At 49.0% G+C, this 16,794-nt stretch overlaps 1 protein-coding gene across 1 annotated transcript in view; it reads right to left on the bottom strand.

Annotated features, from left to right (window-relative positions):
* The window catches only part of RIGI (RNA sensor RIG-I), a 233,708-nt gene that overhangs the window by 12,709 nt on the left and 204,205 nt on the right, over positions 1 to 16,794 (bottom strand). The window contains exons 18-19 of the mRNA XM_075316231.1: positions 9,026 to 9,177; positions 4,023 to 4,169 (exon numbers count right to left, since the gene is read on the bottom strand). Coding sequence (XP_075172346.1) covers positions 4,023 to 4,169; positions 9,026 to 9,177 — 299 coding nt within the window. The remainder of the gene's footprint in view (positions 1 to 4,022; positions 4,170 to 9,025; positions 9,178 to 16,794) is intronic.

Below are 16,794 nucleotides of genomic sequence, written 5' to 3'. Positions count from 1 at the left end.
GCGGTGTCAGGACTAGACTCCTGATCACCCACCTCTGTCTCATCATATAGAGACCCTTCTCGCTGAGACCCTGACCCGCGTGATGACGTGGAGGGTCTCTCCCAGCGCGCTCGCTTAGGCGGCCTGGGACTGTCATCGGAGTCAGAGCCCTCAGCCTGTGATGCCTGGGACCCCCTTGAAGTACGGATTAGTTCCAACTGAGGGGGACCGGGGAACATAGGCACAGCAGTGTCCATGGTCTGAGCAACTGGCCTGGACTGCAAGGTCTCCAGGATTTTTGTCATAGTCACAGACATTTTATCAGCAAAGACTGCAAATTCTGTCCCCGTCACCGGGGCAGGGTTCACAGGCGTCTCTGCCTGGGCTACTACCACCATAGGCTCTGGCTGACGAAGTGCCACTGGGACTGAACATTGCACACAATGAGAGTCGTTGGAGCCTGCTGGTAGATTAGCCCCACATGCTGTACAAGCAGTGTATACAGCCCGTGCCTTGGCACCCTTGCGTTTTGTGGATGACATGTTGTTGTCTTCCCAGAGCAATATAGGGTATACAGCCAAGAAGCGACCGTACAGTGTAGTATATATATATATATATATATATATGGTACAGGAAAAAGTACACCAATACACACTGTGGCACTAGAGGGGCCAGCACTAAAGTGCTGCTTACCGCCCGCTAAACGCGGGTGTGTGGTCGCCAGAAATCCCTAGTCTTGGGTCTCCCAGAGCCTGTGTCCGTCCTCCAGCCAGACTGCATGCAGGAATGGCTGCCGGCGTCCTGTGGAGGGGGGGGCGGGCCCTGGGCGTGCCAGACCAAAAGTGGGAAACCTGCGTCCCACTGTGCCAAGTGAGAGGGCTGGAGCATGTAAATAAGGCTCCAGCCCTCGGCGCTGAGTAATCGTACAGCGTCTCTCCCCTTCCCTGATTGACAGGGAGGGGGCGGGAACGAAGCGGAGCTAGGCCGCAAAAGCCGGGGACTAAATTTATAAGCGCCGCCGCCGTAAAAGCGCGGTCGGCGCTAAGTCCCCGGCGCACTACAAGTCCCAGCCGGGCCGCCGCTCCGAGAGTGGCCGGCGCGGTAGTTCCCAGCACATGAAGTCACACAGCTAAGCTGCTGTGACTCAAACCCCAGCGTACAGCGCTACTGTCCCCGGCGCACTAACACACCCAGCAAGTCTGGTGTGTGCGTGCCCGCCTGTACGGGGACACAGAGTACCTGAAAGGTGCAGGGCCTTGTCCCTGAATGGTACACAGCTCCGTATCCATCAGGTTCACTGGGTCTGTGGATGGAGCCCGGCCTCAGGGCTTGGGGGCCGGTAAGATCCCACTTCCACAGAGCCCCTCAGGGGGATGGGGAAGGAAAGCAGCATGTGGGCTCCAGCCTCCGTACCCGCAATGGGTACCTCAACCTTACAAACCACAAGTGGGGTAAGAAGGGAGCATGCTGGGGGCCGTATATGGGCCCTCTTTTCTTCCATCCGACATAGTCAGCAGCTACTGCTGACTAAACAGTGGAGCTATGCGTGGATGTCTGACCTCCTTCGCACAAAGCAGAAAACTGGTGAGCCAGTGATCCCACTGGGGGTGTATAGCCAGAAGGGGAGGGGCCTTACACTTTTTAGTGTAATTGCTTTGTGTGGCCTCCGGAGGCAGTGCTATACACCCAATCGTCTGGGTCTCCCAATGGAGCGCCGAAGAAATCATGGATATGTGAATGGCATCACAGATTATAATGCATATGTGCTGTATCCGTGAAAGAAACAGATACCACAAGTCCATGCAACAAGCACATGTGAATGAGGCCTTTGACACATTTTTCAAGATACTCAAAGGGGGCATGGTTAGATGGGAAAAAGGCAGTGCCTAAATTAAGATATCATGTACTGGATTTGTGATAAGATTTGACATTTATTGGAGGACCACAGTAAGCCAATAAATACATGGTGTATATTCAGCTATGCTTTCTCTACTGGTCAGAAGCTGTGTACACACAACCATGAGCTTCAGCAGCTCTGCACGGTCAGACACAGGCAATACACAGTACACAGCAGGGGCCTAATTATTATTCAGCACAGGAACATTTTTTTTTAAACACAACCAAGTAAGGAACTTTGTGCTCAGGGTGAGCCGAACGGTGACAGGAGGAGTTGACTAGTCACTAGGCTGACGGGAGTAGCTGCCAAAAGCAGAGGTCCGGGAATGGGGTGACTACACGCGGCGAGGCAGTGATCGCAGCTGACATTAGTACAATACCTGGTGTCCAGGCAGCTCCTCCTGTTACCGGTCTGTACTCAGAGTGAGCCGAGTGGTGACAGGAGTAGTTCACGAGACACTAGTCTGACAGGAGTAGCTTCCGGGTGCGGAAGTCTAGGAATGGAGTGAGTACAGGCGGCGGGGAATGGTGATCACAGCTTAACATCTATAGTACATTGCTAGGCTGCAGATCACCGCTCCCCGCTGCCGTGGTGTTCAAAGCATAGCAGAGAAATACAGAGAATACACTGACACAGGTCTGCTATATAGCAGAGATGTGTACTATATGCAGCACTATGGGGCACTATACTATACCAGTATTATGGAGCACTGTATATTATAGCGCTCAGTATTATGGAGCACTGTATATTATGGGGCACAGTAGTATGGAGCACTGTATATTATGGAGCACAGTATTATGGAGCACTATCCTCGATGACACTTTACACATTTTAGTATCACTTTGAAGTCCCCAACAAAATGGCTCTGTACTGTGATCCTAAATTTCATCCTCCCTTATCCTTTTGGAAACACCCAGAACGGGAGGGAAGATGTGACATCACACACAGGAGAGCAGATTTTGCCCAATTTTACTGCAGTTGTAATCCAGTCTAGTTGTACATTTGGTATTCAGCAACTGCTCCCCCTAGTGATTAAAAGTGGGATATATAAAACTTTTTTAAAAATTGTTTTTTTCATATTTTGCTCCATTAAAAACAAATGATAATAATTAAACACATTAAAACATTAATAATTTATATTTTTTTCAGTTATTATATATAAAAAAAAAAGAAACTGATTGGACCTTCCCTTTAAAATAGTTTTTACAAATATGAAAAACAAAATAAAACAAAACTAAAAGTTCAGATCCTTCCCTTTTCCACCATTATAGACAATAAAATATTTACATATGCAGTATCGCCTTGTCCAGAAAAGTCTGATCTATTGAAGTATAAAAATTGTAAACTGAAAAAAAATAAAATAAATCAAAAACACCAAAAGTGGTTTTTTTTGGGGCACTGCAATACCACAAGACATGCTGTAAGAAGTGATCAAAATGTCATATCTTTCACAAAACGGTATCAATAAAAACGTGGTCTTCCCCACAAAGAATAAGATCTCACACAACTCCATTGACCAAAAAATGAAAGAGTTACGAGTCCTGGAAAATGGTACCACAAGAAAAAAAAAACAAAAAACATTTTCTTCAAAATTCGGAATTTTTTTTCACCACTCAATATTACTAACTACCACAGTTCTATTGTTCAGATTGGAGATCATCATAGGATGTTATGATTCCGCAGAAGAGCTGGACTTATAGGAAGTCCATGTTTGAAACTAGCTTTTGTCTACACAGTGGCTCCAATTTGTGAAAACCGAGATTTTCATGCTGGTCGTGATGAAAGGGGCATGCTGGAGTTAGATGCCCCGATTCATTAAAAGAAGCCTGCGTTCACCTCCGTGTGCCTTGCTACAAATATTATTCCAGTTTGGGACTGGAGTAAGATTTCCGAAGTAAGGAACGCCACTACTAATCTGAGATTAGATGAGCTGTGGTGTTATGCCCCCTCCATGCCCTGTCTATTTTGACAGAGATGGGAGAAACTGGTGTGAAAATGCCATTGCGTAACTCCAAATTGTGCAAAAATGTTGCCAATTTTGCTAACTAATTCACGCAAGAATCCTTTTATGAATCAGGACCAGTATGTGAAATTTGACGTGATTTCCTGTCTTTTAGATCTATGCTTACCGGTCACATTTACTTACCTGTATTACTCGAATGTCATTTGTGTTACACCCAAACGCTTTACACTTTACACACAGCAGTCGTTTATTTTCCTCACTTAGTTCTACCGGCTTTAAGCTCTTCATTAAGTCACGCTGTTTCTTCTCTTCTTTTTGGAATCGGAGACTCTGGTGAACAAACAATATTTAGAGACAGAACTATATATTACATGCAGTATATGTTTGTATAGAGCATGTCACTGTTATGCGGGCTTCACACGGTACGATCTATCGTGCGAATGCACGAGCGATCATACCCGCCCCCGTCATTTGTGCGTCACGGGCAATTAGTTGCCCGTGGCGCACAAAGTCGTTAAACCGCCGTCACACATACTTACATGCTGAGCGACCTCGCTGTGGGCAGCGAACATCCACTTCCTGAAGGGGGAGGGACGTTCGTCGTCACAGCGACGTCACACAGCGGCCGCCCAATAGAAGCGGAGGGGCGGAGATGAGCGGGCCGTAAACATCCCGCCTACCTCCTTCCCTCCACATTGCCGGTGGGAGCCGCGGGACGCAGGTAAGCTGTGTTCATCGTTCCCGGGGTGTCACACGGAGCGATGTGTGCTGCCCCGGGTACGATGAACAACCGGCGCAAAGTAGAATAAACTTTTTTTTAAAAATGAGTGACCTGTACACGATTCACGATTCATAACCGATTTGCGATAGTTTACAGACGCTCATAGGTGTCACACAGGATGACGTCGCAAGCTATGCCAGATGTGCGTCACGAAAACCGTGACCCCAACGACATATCGCACGATAGATCGTCTCGTGTAACGCCCGCATTAAGGGGGCTTTACATGCAGCGATATCGCTGGTGAAAGCACCCGCCCCCGTCGTTTGTGCGTCACAGGCAAATCGCTGCCCGTGGCTCACAAAATCGTTAGGACCTGTCACACAGACTTACCTGTCTAGCGACGTCGCTGTTGCCAGCAAACCGCCTCCTTTCTAAGGGGGCGGTTCGTGCGGCGTCACTAAGCGGCCGCCCAATAGAAGCGGAGGGGCGGAGATGAGCGGGACGTAACATCCCGCCCACCTCCTTCCTTCTGCATTGCCGGCGGCCGCAGGTAAGCTGTAGTTCGTCGTTCCCGAGGTGTCACATGTAGTGATGTGTGCTGCCTCGGGAACTACGAACAACCTCCGTCCTGCAACAATCAACGATTTTTTGAAAATGAACGACGTGTCAACGATCAACAATAAGGTGAGTATTTTTGATTGTTAACAGCCGTTCGTTGGTGTCACACGCAACGACGCCGCTAATGATGCCAGATGTGCGTCACGGAATCCGTGACCCCGGCGATATATCGTTAGATACATCGTTGCGTGTAACGAGGCCTTTAGTTTCTTTCTGTGCAAACAACACCTTAGAGACACATGTTCCATGCACTGGGCCAGGTGTCTGCAAGTACAGTACATGTGATGTATTATTCACATTACACCTGGTATATGGCTCAGAGGACATAAGCAACATACTCCATTCAGATATGTTATATTGCTCATAGAACATGACGGTATTGTTACTGCTAATTCTTATCTATGGTATGGCCACAATTCCCGGCCCAGCCAATATGATCTTTTCAAATAATGAAATCGCATGTCAGGTCAGACCTTGTGGTCATTAGACAGAGTTTAAATTATGGCCAAAATATAGGTGCTGCAACCCTACGATATAGAGTTGTACTTTTGAATGACACCATTCATTGTACCCAAAGTTTACTGAAAAATGAGGAAAAAAAACTCCCAGCGCGGAGAAATTACAAAAAAAGTACAATTGCAAAATGTTTTTTTATTTACCACGTTCACTATATGGTAAAACTGACCTTGCAATATGATTCCCCAGGTATAGTTTGGTGCGGGGAGTGGGGGTTATTTAAGGTGGGGAAAAAAAAAAAAGAAAAAAATGTTTTTGAAAAAAACGCAAAACAAAACATTTTCAGAGACCAGTAATATTCTCAATTTTTTTCAGGATCTGAGGCTCAGTGAGGGTTTATTTTTTGCTCCCGGAGCTGAAGTTTTTACTGATACCATTTTGGGGTAGATATAATGTTTTGCATTGGTATAGCGCAGACATCTCCTCTGCGCGTCACCGCGAATGATTCAACTGTAGTAAGGCCCTACTGGAACCGACTCCCGACATGGGGCCGCGATCATCACGGGCCACAACAAGCAGATAAGGGCACGTGCCCACAATGAAGACCCGCTGCGTCCTTGACGCCACGGGTCCTGACCTGCAGGGCCGCAAGTCTCCTCCACAGGAGACCGCAGCTGCCTGTGCCCGTGATCAGGGTTGGTTTGCTGTGGTCTCCTCGCTGTGTTCTCCCTAGAGATGATGCATGTGACTCCGCAGCAGAGTTGACATGCTGCGGCCTCGGACATCCCATCCACTGTGCTTGTACTGTACATCGCAGCATTTTGGACGCAGCTGAAACACGCTGCATCTAAAACACTGTGAACCCTGATCGTGGGCACGCAGCCTTGGAACAGAGGATAGGTGAGTTTTGTTTTTTTCTGCGTATTACTAAAGGATGGGCACAAAACTACAGGGCACAAGAATGAGCACAATACTACTGGGCACAACACTACAGGGAACAAGAATGAGCACAATGCTACAAAGATGGGCACAATACTACTGGGCACAATAATACTGGGCACAAGGATGGGCACAATACTACAGGTAACAAGGATGGGTACAATACCACAAGGATGAGCACAATACTACTAGGCAGAATACTACAGGGCACAAGGATGAGCACTATACTACTAGGCACAAGGATGAGCACAATACTACAAGGATGGGCACAATACTACTGGGCACAATAGTACAGGGCACAAGGATGGGCACAATACCACGAGGATGGGTACAATACTACTTGGCACAATACTACAATGATGAGCACAATACTACAGGGCACAAGGATGGGCACAATACCAAAAGGATGGGCATAATACCACAAGGATAAGCACAATTCTACTGGCCACAAGGATGGGCACAATACTACAAGGATGAGCACAATACTACTGGGCACAATACTATAGGGCACAAGGATAGGTACAATACGACAAGGATGGGCACAATACTACTGGGCACAATACTACACGGCACACGGATGGGCACAATACCAAAAGGATGGGCACAATACTACTGGGCACAATACTACAAGGATGAACACAATACTACTGGGCACAATACTACACAGCACAAGGATGCCAACAATACCACAAGGATGGGCACAATACTACATGGATGAGCACAATACTACAGGGCACAAGGATGGACACAATACTACAGGGCACAAGGATGGTTACAATACTACTGGATACAAGGATGGGCATAATACTACTGGGCACTATACTACAAGGATGAGCACAATACTACTGGGCAGAATACTACAGGGCACAAGGAGGGGCACAATACCAAAAGGATGGACACAATACTACTGGGCACAATACTAAAAGGCACAAGGATGGGCACAATGCCAAAAGGATGGGCACAGTATTACTGGGGACAATACTACAGGGCACAAGGATAGGCACAATACTACAGGGCACAAGGATGGACACAATACTACAAGGATGATCACAATCACAATGCTACAAGGATGAGCACAATACTACAAGGATGGGCACAATACTACAGGGCACAAGGATGGTTACAATACTACTGGATACAAGGATGGGGACAATACTACTGGGCAGAATACTACAGGGCACAAGGAGGGGCACAATACCAAAAGGATGGACACAATACTACTGGGCACAATACTAAAAGGCACAAGGATGGGCACAATGCCAAAAGGATGGGCACAGTATTACTGGGGACAATACTACAGGGCACAAGGATAGGCACAATACTACAGGGCACAAGGATGGGCACAATACAACAAGGATGAGCACAATCACAATGCTACAAGGATGAGCACAATACTACAAGGATGAACACAATACTACAGGGCACAAGGATGGGCACAATACTACAAGGATAAACACAATAGTACAGGGAACAAGGATGGGCACAATACTCCAGGGCACAAGAATGGGCACAATAATACTGGGCACAATACTACATGGATGAGCACCTTACAACAGGGCACATGGAAAAAGGACATTACTGTAAGATGTGGGCTAAGATTACTATATGATGCTGCTAATTGTAAAACAATATTACAAGAAGGGGATACAATGTAAAAAAAATAAATCAAAATAAAGCATGACTTTGTTTTGCCATTAAAAATGCTTTTTTATATATAAACTTAAATAAACAAAAAAAGTGCAGGTTTGTTATAATAAACAAGCAAAAAATGTTCAAAAAAGTGATCCAAAAGGTGTACAAAGAAATCAAATCACTAAAAATGTCACTTTGTCCTGCAAAGAATGCGGCCCCGCTTAATTTTTATTTTCTATGTGCGGCAAATACACCCAGCTGAGTTTGACACCCCTGGTCTAGACTTTGCGTTGGCAGTGTCTGCCTCTTTTGTGGTTGATGGCACTGTTGTGCCTTGGTTAAAAGGTGGAGACTGCAAAATCATTACACTGAATGGCTTTTTTGGGAGTTCTGTCTGGATCACATTTCTTCAGGGCTTCAGACGGAAGTCCCGACAGAGGTGAGAGAACAGAATCCATTTTCTTCTCAGAGTGTCCCATCTTGTCTTATAACTAATGATGTCATAAAGTTCAGCTAGCACTGATGGGCGGGAAGTTTCACATTTTTGCTCACGCCCCTGCTGCTCTTAATGGTGAATAGTTCAGAGTGGACTTTCCTTTGTCTGTGACCTTATATAAACTGGTCACATGTACTAATAAAAGGAGAATTCCTTGAGTACACCATACTAACAGTGTGCTGTATTGACTTCCCAAGCACTCATTAAACAAATCTTATTAATTTGGAGTTCAAGAGGCATAAAAGGAGAGTATTTCGCTCACACCAGCACGATATCCCCATCCACACGAGATGCTCATTGCTTTTGTTATAGAGGAAAGATTACCTGTGCAAGAAACTCTGCCTTGTCCTGTTTTTGCAACTGTATCATGGCTTCATTCATCATAGTCTCACGGAATAAGTTATGTCTTTCTTTAATAGCTTGTTCTTTCTTACTTGTGACAAGAAAGCACTTGCTGTCCTTAGCTCTGCCTCGTCCTACATAGCACATAAAGAAGGGAATTTTGTTACTTACCGTAAATTCCTTTTCTTCTAGCTCTTATTGGGAGACCCAGACGATTGGGTGTATAGCTACTGCCTCCGGAGGCCACACAAAGCATTACACTAAAAAGTGTAAGGCCCCTCCCCTTCTGGCTATACACCCCCAGTGGGATCACTGGCTCACCAGTTTTAGTGCAAAAGCAAGAAGGAGGAAAGCCAATAACTGGTTTAAACAAATTCACTCCGAGTAGAATCGGAGAACTGCAAACCGTTCAACATGAACCAACACGTGTACCCGCAAACAAACCAAAAATCCCGAAGGACAACAGGGCGGGTGCTGGGTCTCCCAATAAGAGCTAGAAGAAAAGGAATTTACGGTAAGTAACAAAATTCCCTTCTTCTTCGGCGCTCTATTGGGAGACCCAGACGATTGGGACGTCCAAAAGCTGTCCCTGGGTGGGTAAAGAAATACCTTTTATTAGAGCTGCAAGACAGCCCTCCCCTACGGGGAGGCCACCGCCGCTTGCAGGACTCTTCTACCTAAGCTGGCGTCAGCCGAAGCATAGGTATGCACCTGATAGTGCTTGGTGAAAGTGTGCAGACTCGACCAGGTAGCTGCCTGGCACACCTGTTGAGCCGTAGCCTGGTGTCGTAATGCCCAGGACGCACCCACGGCTCTGGTAGAATGGGCCTTCAGCCCTGAAGGAACCGGAAGCCCTGCAGAACGGTAGGCTTCAAGAATTGGTTCTTTGATCCATCGAGCCAAGGTGGCTTTAGAAGCCTGCAACTCCTTGCGCGGGCCAGCGACAAGGACAAAGAGTGCATCAGAGCGGCGCATGGGCGCCGTGCGGGAAATGTAGAATCTGAGTGCTCTCACCAGATCTAACAAATGTAAACCCTTTTCATACCGGTGAACCGGATGAGGGCAAAAAGGAAGGTAAGGAGATATCCTGTTTAAGATGAAACGAGGATACTACCTTAGGGAGAAACTCTTGAATGGGGCGCAGCACTACCTCGTCCTGGTGGAACACCAGGAAGGGAGCCTTGGATGACAGAGCTGCCAGCTCAGACACTCGCCGAAGAGACGTGACGCAACAAGAAAAGCCACTTTCTGTGACAGGCGAGAAAAGGAAACGTCCTTCAGAGGCTCGAAAGGCGGCTTCTGGAGAGCAACTAGTACCCTGTTAAGATCCCATGGATCTAACGGCCGCTTGTACGGGGGCACGATCTGACAAAACGCCCTGTAGGAACGTGCGCACCTTAGGAAGTCGTGCCAGACGCTTCTGAAAAAACACGGATAGTGCTGAGACTTGCCCTTTGAGGGAGCTGAGCGACAAGCCCTTTTCTAACCCCGATTGTAGGAAGGAAGAAAAGTAGGCAATGCAAATGGCCAGGGAGACACTCCCTGAGTAGAGCACCAGATTAAGAAAATCTTCCACGTTCTGTGGTAGATCTTAGCAGACGTGGGCTTCCTAGCCTGTCTCATGGTGGCAACGACTCCTTGGGATAATCCTGAAGACGCTAGGATCCAGGACTCAATGGCGACACAGACAGGTTCAGGGCCACAGAATTCCAATGGAAAAAAGGCCCTTGGGACAGTAAGTCTGGCCGGTCTAGAAGTGACCACGGTCGGCCGACCGTGAGATGCCACAGATCCAGGTACCACGATCTCGTCGGCCAATCTGGGGCGACGAGTATGGCGTGGCTGCAATCGGATCTGATCTTGCGTAACACTCTGGGCAAGAGTGCCAGAGGCGGGAACACATATGGGAGCCGGAACTGAGACCCATCTTGGATTAAGGCGTCTGCCGCCAGAGCTCCTTGATCGCGCGATCGCGCTATGAATGCCGCGACCTTGTTGTTGTGCCTAGACGCCACCAGGTCGACGTCCGGCACCCCCCAGCGGCGACAGATCTCCCGAAACACTTCCGGGTGAAGGGACCATTCCCCTGCGTCCATACCCTGGCGACTGAGGAAGTCCGCTTCCTAATTTTCTACGCCTGGGATGTGAACCGCGGATATAGTGGATGCTGTGTCCTCCACCCACGTCAGAATCCGCCTGACTTCCTGGAAGGCTTGCCGACTGCGCGTCCCTCCTTGGTGGTTGATGTATGCCACCGCTGTGGAGTTGTCCGACTGGACTCGGATCTGCCTTCCTTCCAGCCACTGCTGAAGGGCTAGGAGGGCAAGATACACTGCCCTGATTTCCAGAACATTGAGCTGAAGGGTGGACTCCTGCTGAGTCCACGTACCCTGAGCCCTGTGGTGGAGAAAAACTGCTCCCCACCCTGACAGACTCGCATCTGTCGTGACCACTGCCCAGGATGGGGGTAGGAAGGATCTTCCCTGAGACAATGAGGTGGGAAGAAGCCACCATTGCAGAGAGTCCTTGGCCGTCTGGGAAAGGGAGACTTTCCTGTCCAGGGACGTTGACTTCCCGTCCCATTGGCGGAGAATGTCCCATTGAAGTGGGCGCAGATGAAACTGCGCCAAGGGAACTGCCTCCATGGCTGCCACCATCTTCCCTAGGAAGTGCATGAGGCGCCTTAAGGGGTGCGACTGGCCTTGAAGGAGAGACTGCACCCCTGTCTGTAGTGAACGCTGCTTGTTCAGCGGAAGCTTCACTATCGCTGATAGAGTATGAAACTCCATGCCAAAATACGTTAGTGATTGAGTCGGTGACAGATTTGACTTTGCAAAATTGATGATCCACCCGAAAGTCTGGAGAGTCTCCAGCGTAACATTCAGGCTGAGTTGGCATGCCTCGAGAGAGGGTGCCTTGACAAGTAGATCGTCCAAATAAGGGATCACCGAGTGTCCCTGAGAGTGCAAGACTGCTACCACTGCCGCCATGACCTTGGTGGAAACCCGTGGGGCTGTCGCCAGGCCGAAGGGCAGGGCTACGGACTGAAGAAACTCGTCTTCAATAACGAAACGTAGCTAACGCTGGTGCTCTGGAGCAATTGGCACGTGGAGATACGTATCCTGATGTCTATTGATTCTAGGAAATTTCCTTGAGACATTGAGGCAATGACGGAGCGGAGGGTTTCATCCGGAACCGCCTGGCCTCCACGCGCTTGTTGAGCAGTTTTAGGTCCAGAACGGAAAGGAAAGAGCCATCCTTTTTTGGCACCACAACTAGATTGGAGGAAAACCGTGTCTTGTTCCTGAAGAGGAACAGGGATTACCACTCCTCCTGCCTGCAGAAGAGCATCGGCTCGGTGGGGAGGTGGGGACGTTCTGAAGAATCGAGTCGGAGGACGAGAACAGAACTCTGTCCTGTGCACGTGAGCACAATGTCCCTCACCCGCCGGTCTGTGACCTGTGGCAGCTAAATGTCGCCAAAGGCGGGAGAGTCTGCCATCAACCGCGGATGCGGAGAGAAAGAGAGCTGAGAGTCATGAGGAGACCGCCTTGGTAGCGGTTTCTCCAGTTGCCTTCCTTGGGCGTGATTGAGCCCGGCCGGAATCTGAGCCCCTCTGAGGCTTTGTTGCCCTTTTGGACGAGGACAATTGGGACCTGCCCAAGCTTGGGAAGGACCGAAACCTCGACTATCCTTCCAGGACCGCATTAATAGGGTAAGTCGCAATGCAGACATTGCGAGGTTACGGACGCCCCTGCGACACAGATGTACATGTGCTCAAGACCAGCTGCGCAAGAACAGCTGAAAAGCTTAGGGTGCCCATACGGCTGTGAATGCCGGAGCAACCGACACGCCGATAGCCTCATAGACAGAATTCAACCAGAGTCCATCTGTCTGTCAATGGCATCTTTAAGTGAAGTCCCATTTCCAGTGCAACTATGGCTCTAGCCGGAAGCCTGGAGATTGGAGAATCCACCTTTGGACCCTGGGTCCAGCGCTTGACCACGTCAGGGGGAAAGGGATAACGTGTATCCTTAATACGTTTGGAGAAAACGCTTATCTGGGAAGCGTGGTGTTCCTGGACTGCTTCTCTGAAGTCAGCGTGGCCAGAAAAATACTCAATATACGTTTGAGCTACTGAAATGGGACTTCTCCTGCTGTGAAGCTGACTCCTCGCTGGGGGAGCTGAGGGAGAAAGATCCAACATTCCATTGATGGACGCTATAGGATCATTCCCTATGGCGTCACCATCCGGTGTATCCGGATTGAGAGCGGTGTCAGGATCAAAGTCCTGATGAGCTACGTCTGCCTCATCATACAGAGAGTCCTCCTGGGACCCCCCCGGAGCACCGATTTTATTCCAAATGAGGGTGGCCAGGGAGCAATGAACCAGATTGCCCATGGCCTGTCTGGACTGCAAGTCTCTATCCCATGACAATATATCAGCCGAAACTGCAACTCCGTCCCTGTCCTTGGACAGGGTTGACAGGTGGTTCCTTTGGCCACGTCTAGTAGAGACCCCGGCTGACCAAGTGCTACAGGGGAGCATTGCACACAATGGGGGTCAGTGCCGTGGAACAGTATCACTTGCAGTAAAAACAGCATCGAAAGCCTGTGTTGCTTATATGCTGCTGCCGACTAGCCATCTAGGAGTATAGAGCCAAGAATGGCGACCGTACAGTGCAATGTATAGCATACAAGCATAAAGTACAATGAACACTGCAGCACATGCAATACAAGCAGCATAAAAAGCCTGTGCCTTGGCACCCCTGCTTTTCTGCTGCCGTAGACTAGCCATCTAGGGGAATATAGCCCAGAATAGCGACCGTACAGTGCAATGTATAGCATACAAGCATAAGTACAAATTAACACTGCAGCACCTGTGTGCCTCAGATACAATCAGCATAGAAAGCCTGTGTCTTAGCACCCCTGCTTTCCTGCTGCTGATGTGTCGCCATCTAAGAGGGCATATAGCCAAAAATAGCGACCTATGCAGTGTAAGCATAAAATACAAATGGACAACTGCGGTATTTAGTGGGGTCAGCACTTCAGGTGCCGCTTACCGCCCGCCTATAAGCGGGTGTGTGGTCGCCCTAGTCCTGTGCCTGGTTGCCCAGAGTCCGTTCTCTCAGCTCGGCCTGCAGGAATGGCCGCCGGCGTCCTTCTCCAGCTCGTGTGAGTAGGGGCGGGCCGTGGGCGTGCCCCAAGTCAGAGCGGGAAACCGGCGTCCCACAGTGTCCAGTGAGAGGGCTGGAGCATGTAAATAAGGCTCCAGCCCTCGGCGCTGCCGATTGTACAGCGTCTCTCCCCTACCCTGATTGACAGGGTGGGGGCGGGAACGAAGCGGAGCTAGGCCGCAAAAGCCGGGGACTGGATTTATAAGCGCCGCCGCCGTAAAAGCGCGGTCGGCGCTAAGTCCCCGGCGCACTACAAGTCCCAGCCGCGCCGCCGCTCCCGGAGCGTCCGGCGCGGTAGTTCCCAATACATAAAGTCACTCAGCTAGGCTGCAGTGACTGTAACCCTTTACTGTCCCCGGCGCACTAGCACACCCAGCAAGTCTGGAGTGTGCTGTGCCTGAGTGTACGGGGACACAGAGTACCTGAATGGTGCAGGGCCATGTCCCTGAAGGGTACCCAGCTCCGTATCCAGCAGGTTCAATGGGTCTGTGGATGGAGCCCGGCCTCAGGGCTTTGGGGCCGGTAAGATCCCACTTCCTCAGAGCCCCTCAGGGGGATGGGGAAGGAAAACAGCATGTGGGCTCCAGCCTCCGTACCAGCAATAGGTACCTCAACCTTACAAACCGCAAGTGTGGTGAGAAGGGAGCATGCTGGGGACCCTATATGGGCCCTCTTTTCTTCCATCCGATATAGTCAGCAGCTACTGCTGACTAAACAGTGGAGCTATGCGTGGATGTCTGACCTCCTTCGCACAAAGCAGAAAACTGGTGAGCCAGTGATCCCACTGGGGGTGTATAGCCAGAAGGGGAGGGGCCTTACACTTTTTAGTGTAATGCTTTGTGTGGCCTCCGGAGGCAGTAGCTATACACCCAATCGTCTGGGTCTCCCAATAGAGCGCCGAAGAAAAAGAAAGAAATGCAAATATATGTATAATATGGCCACTTTATACAGATAAGCAGGCAAATATGGACATTCTCTACAAACATTATGTCTCATTATGTCGAAAGCTTTCCTCACTATTTGTGTTGATACTAGGGCATGGGGAATTCAACTTTTTGTACATATTAATCAGACCGATTACCTACTGGAGACTGTGTGTACACCTAAAAATCGATATATGAAATCTCAACTTTTTTGGATCATTTTATTTGTCTTTCCAACCTTGTTTGCATTTTTATTCTTCTGTACGAAAAAAGATAAATTCTGCAGTGTTATACTGACTTCACTTTACTTCTGCAGGTCAGTGGTATACTGAGAGATTCCCTATTAGGCCCTATATTTAAGGTTTACATGTATGGCAGACCTGTGGGCTTTTCTTAGGTCCATGGCAGCATGGTCACCCACTGGCACTCTATGAACATCCTGAAGAGGTGCCAATGTACTCTTCTCTCTGAAATGTTTTTTATTCATGTGATCTACTCAATAGATCTCATACCTATGATAGTTTATCTGTGAAACCCACAAATAACACTCATACAAGAATAATTGATGTGTAAATGAGCCAATAAGTTACATGATAAACTAAGCATGATCTAGTTTAGGGCAGAACAAGGAATCAAGAGTGTGATGCAGAGCCTTAAAATATAACATTAATGTCAAAACAATATCAAGGTAAATTAATGGTAACCAGATATATAACATTTATAAAGGTATAGAGGAGATTCCGCTCAAAATGGAGTAAAAATTCCAAACTTAATTGAAATTTGTTAAAATAGTGATAATGGTGCAGATAAGACCCTTTAACGGGAACCAATCATCAGGATTTTCGTGTATAAGCTGCAGCCAGTGCAGTACTGGCACTATCAGGCACAGTGTGTACATACCATTGGGGTGCAGCTCGGGTGTTTAGGCAGTGAAATTCATCTTTATAAAGTTTGAAATTTCGTGCACTTTTTGATTGACGTGTGCACCTCTGCAGATAATGTCCGGGCGGGTTATGCAGGAGTTCCCCGCCCCCCCACCAGCCTGTTCCTCCCTCTCTCCTGATGTCCGGGCGGGTTATGCACGTGTTCCCCGCCCCCCCGCGCTGCCTGTTCCTCCCTCCCTCCCTCTGGCTGTATGTAAATATCTAATCTTCAGAAACATGGCGCCGGAGTGGGCCTCTGCAAACAGCGCTTATCTCCGGCGCCATGTTTCTGACGCCCGCATCACACAGCTTGGTGTTAGAGGGCGGCGTATGCGCCCTCGCTCCTTCAGATCCCGTTGTGACCGCAGGAGCGAGCGCGATCACAACAGGACTGCAGAACAGCTGATCGCAGGACGCGATTACCTGCTGCTCCTGTATCGTGCCGCCCCAGGACACCGGGCCAACACACCAGCCGGTGTGAAATCGCTGTGGCGCCGCCCTCTCAGACACCAAGTTGTGTAATGCGGGGGCTTCAGAAACATGGCGCCGGAGATAAGCGCTATGCGCAGAGGCCCACTCCGGCGCCATGTTTCTGAAGATTAGATATTTACATACAGCCAGAGGGAGGGAGGGAGGAACAGGCGGCGCGGGGGGGCGGGGAACACGTGCATAACCCGCCCGGACATCAGGAGAGAGGGAGGGACAGGCTGGTGGGGGGGGCGGGGAAC

This window comes from Anomaloglossus baeobatrachus, chromosome 1 (genome assembly GCF_048569485.1).
Source record: "Anomaloglossus baeobatrachus isolate aAnoBae1 chromosome 1, aAnoBae1.hap1, whole genome shotgun sequence".
NCBI classification, from domain to species: Eukaryota; Metazoa; Chordata; class Amphibia; order Anura; family Aromobatidae; genus Anomaloglossus; species Anomaloglossus baeobatrachus.
Note: the sequence above shows the minus strand (reverse complement) of the source record. Positions and strands in the feature narration are given on the sequence as shown.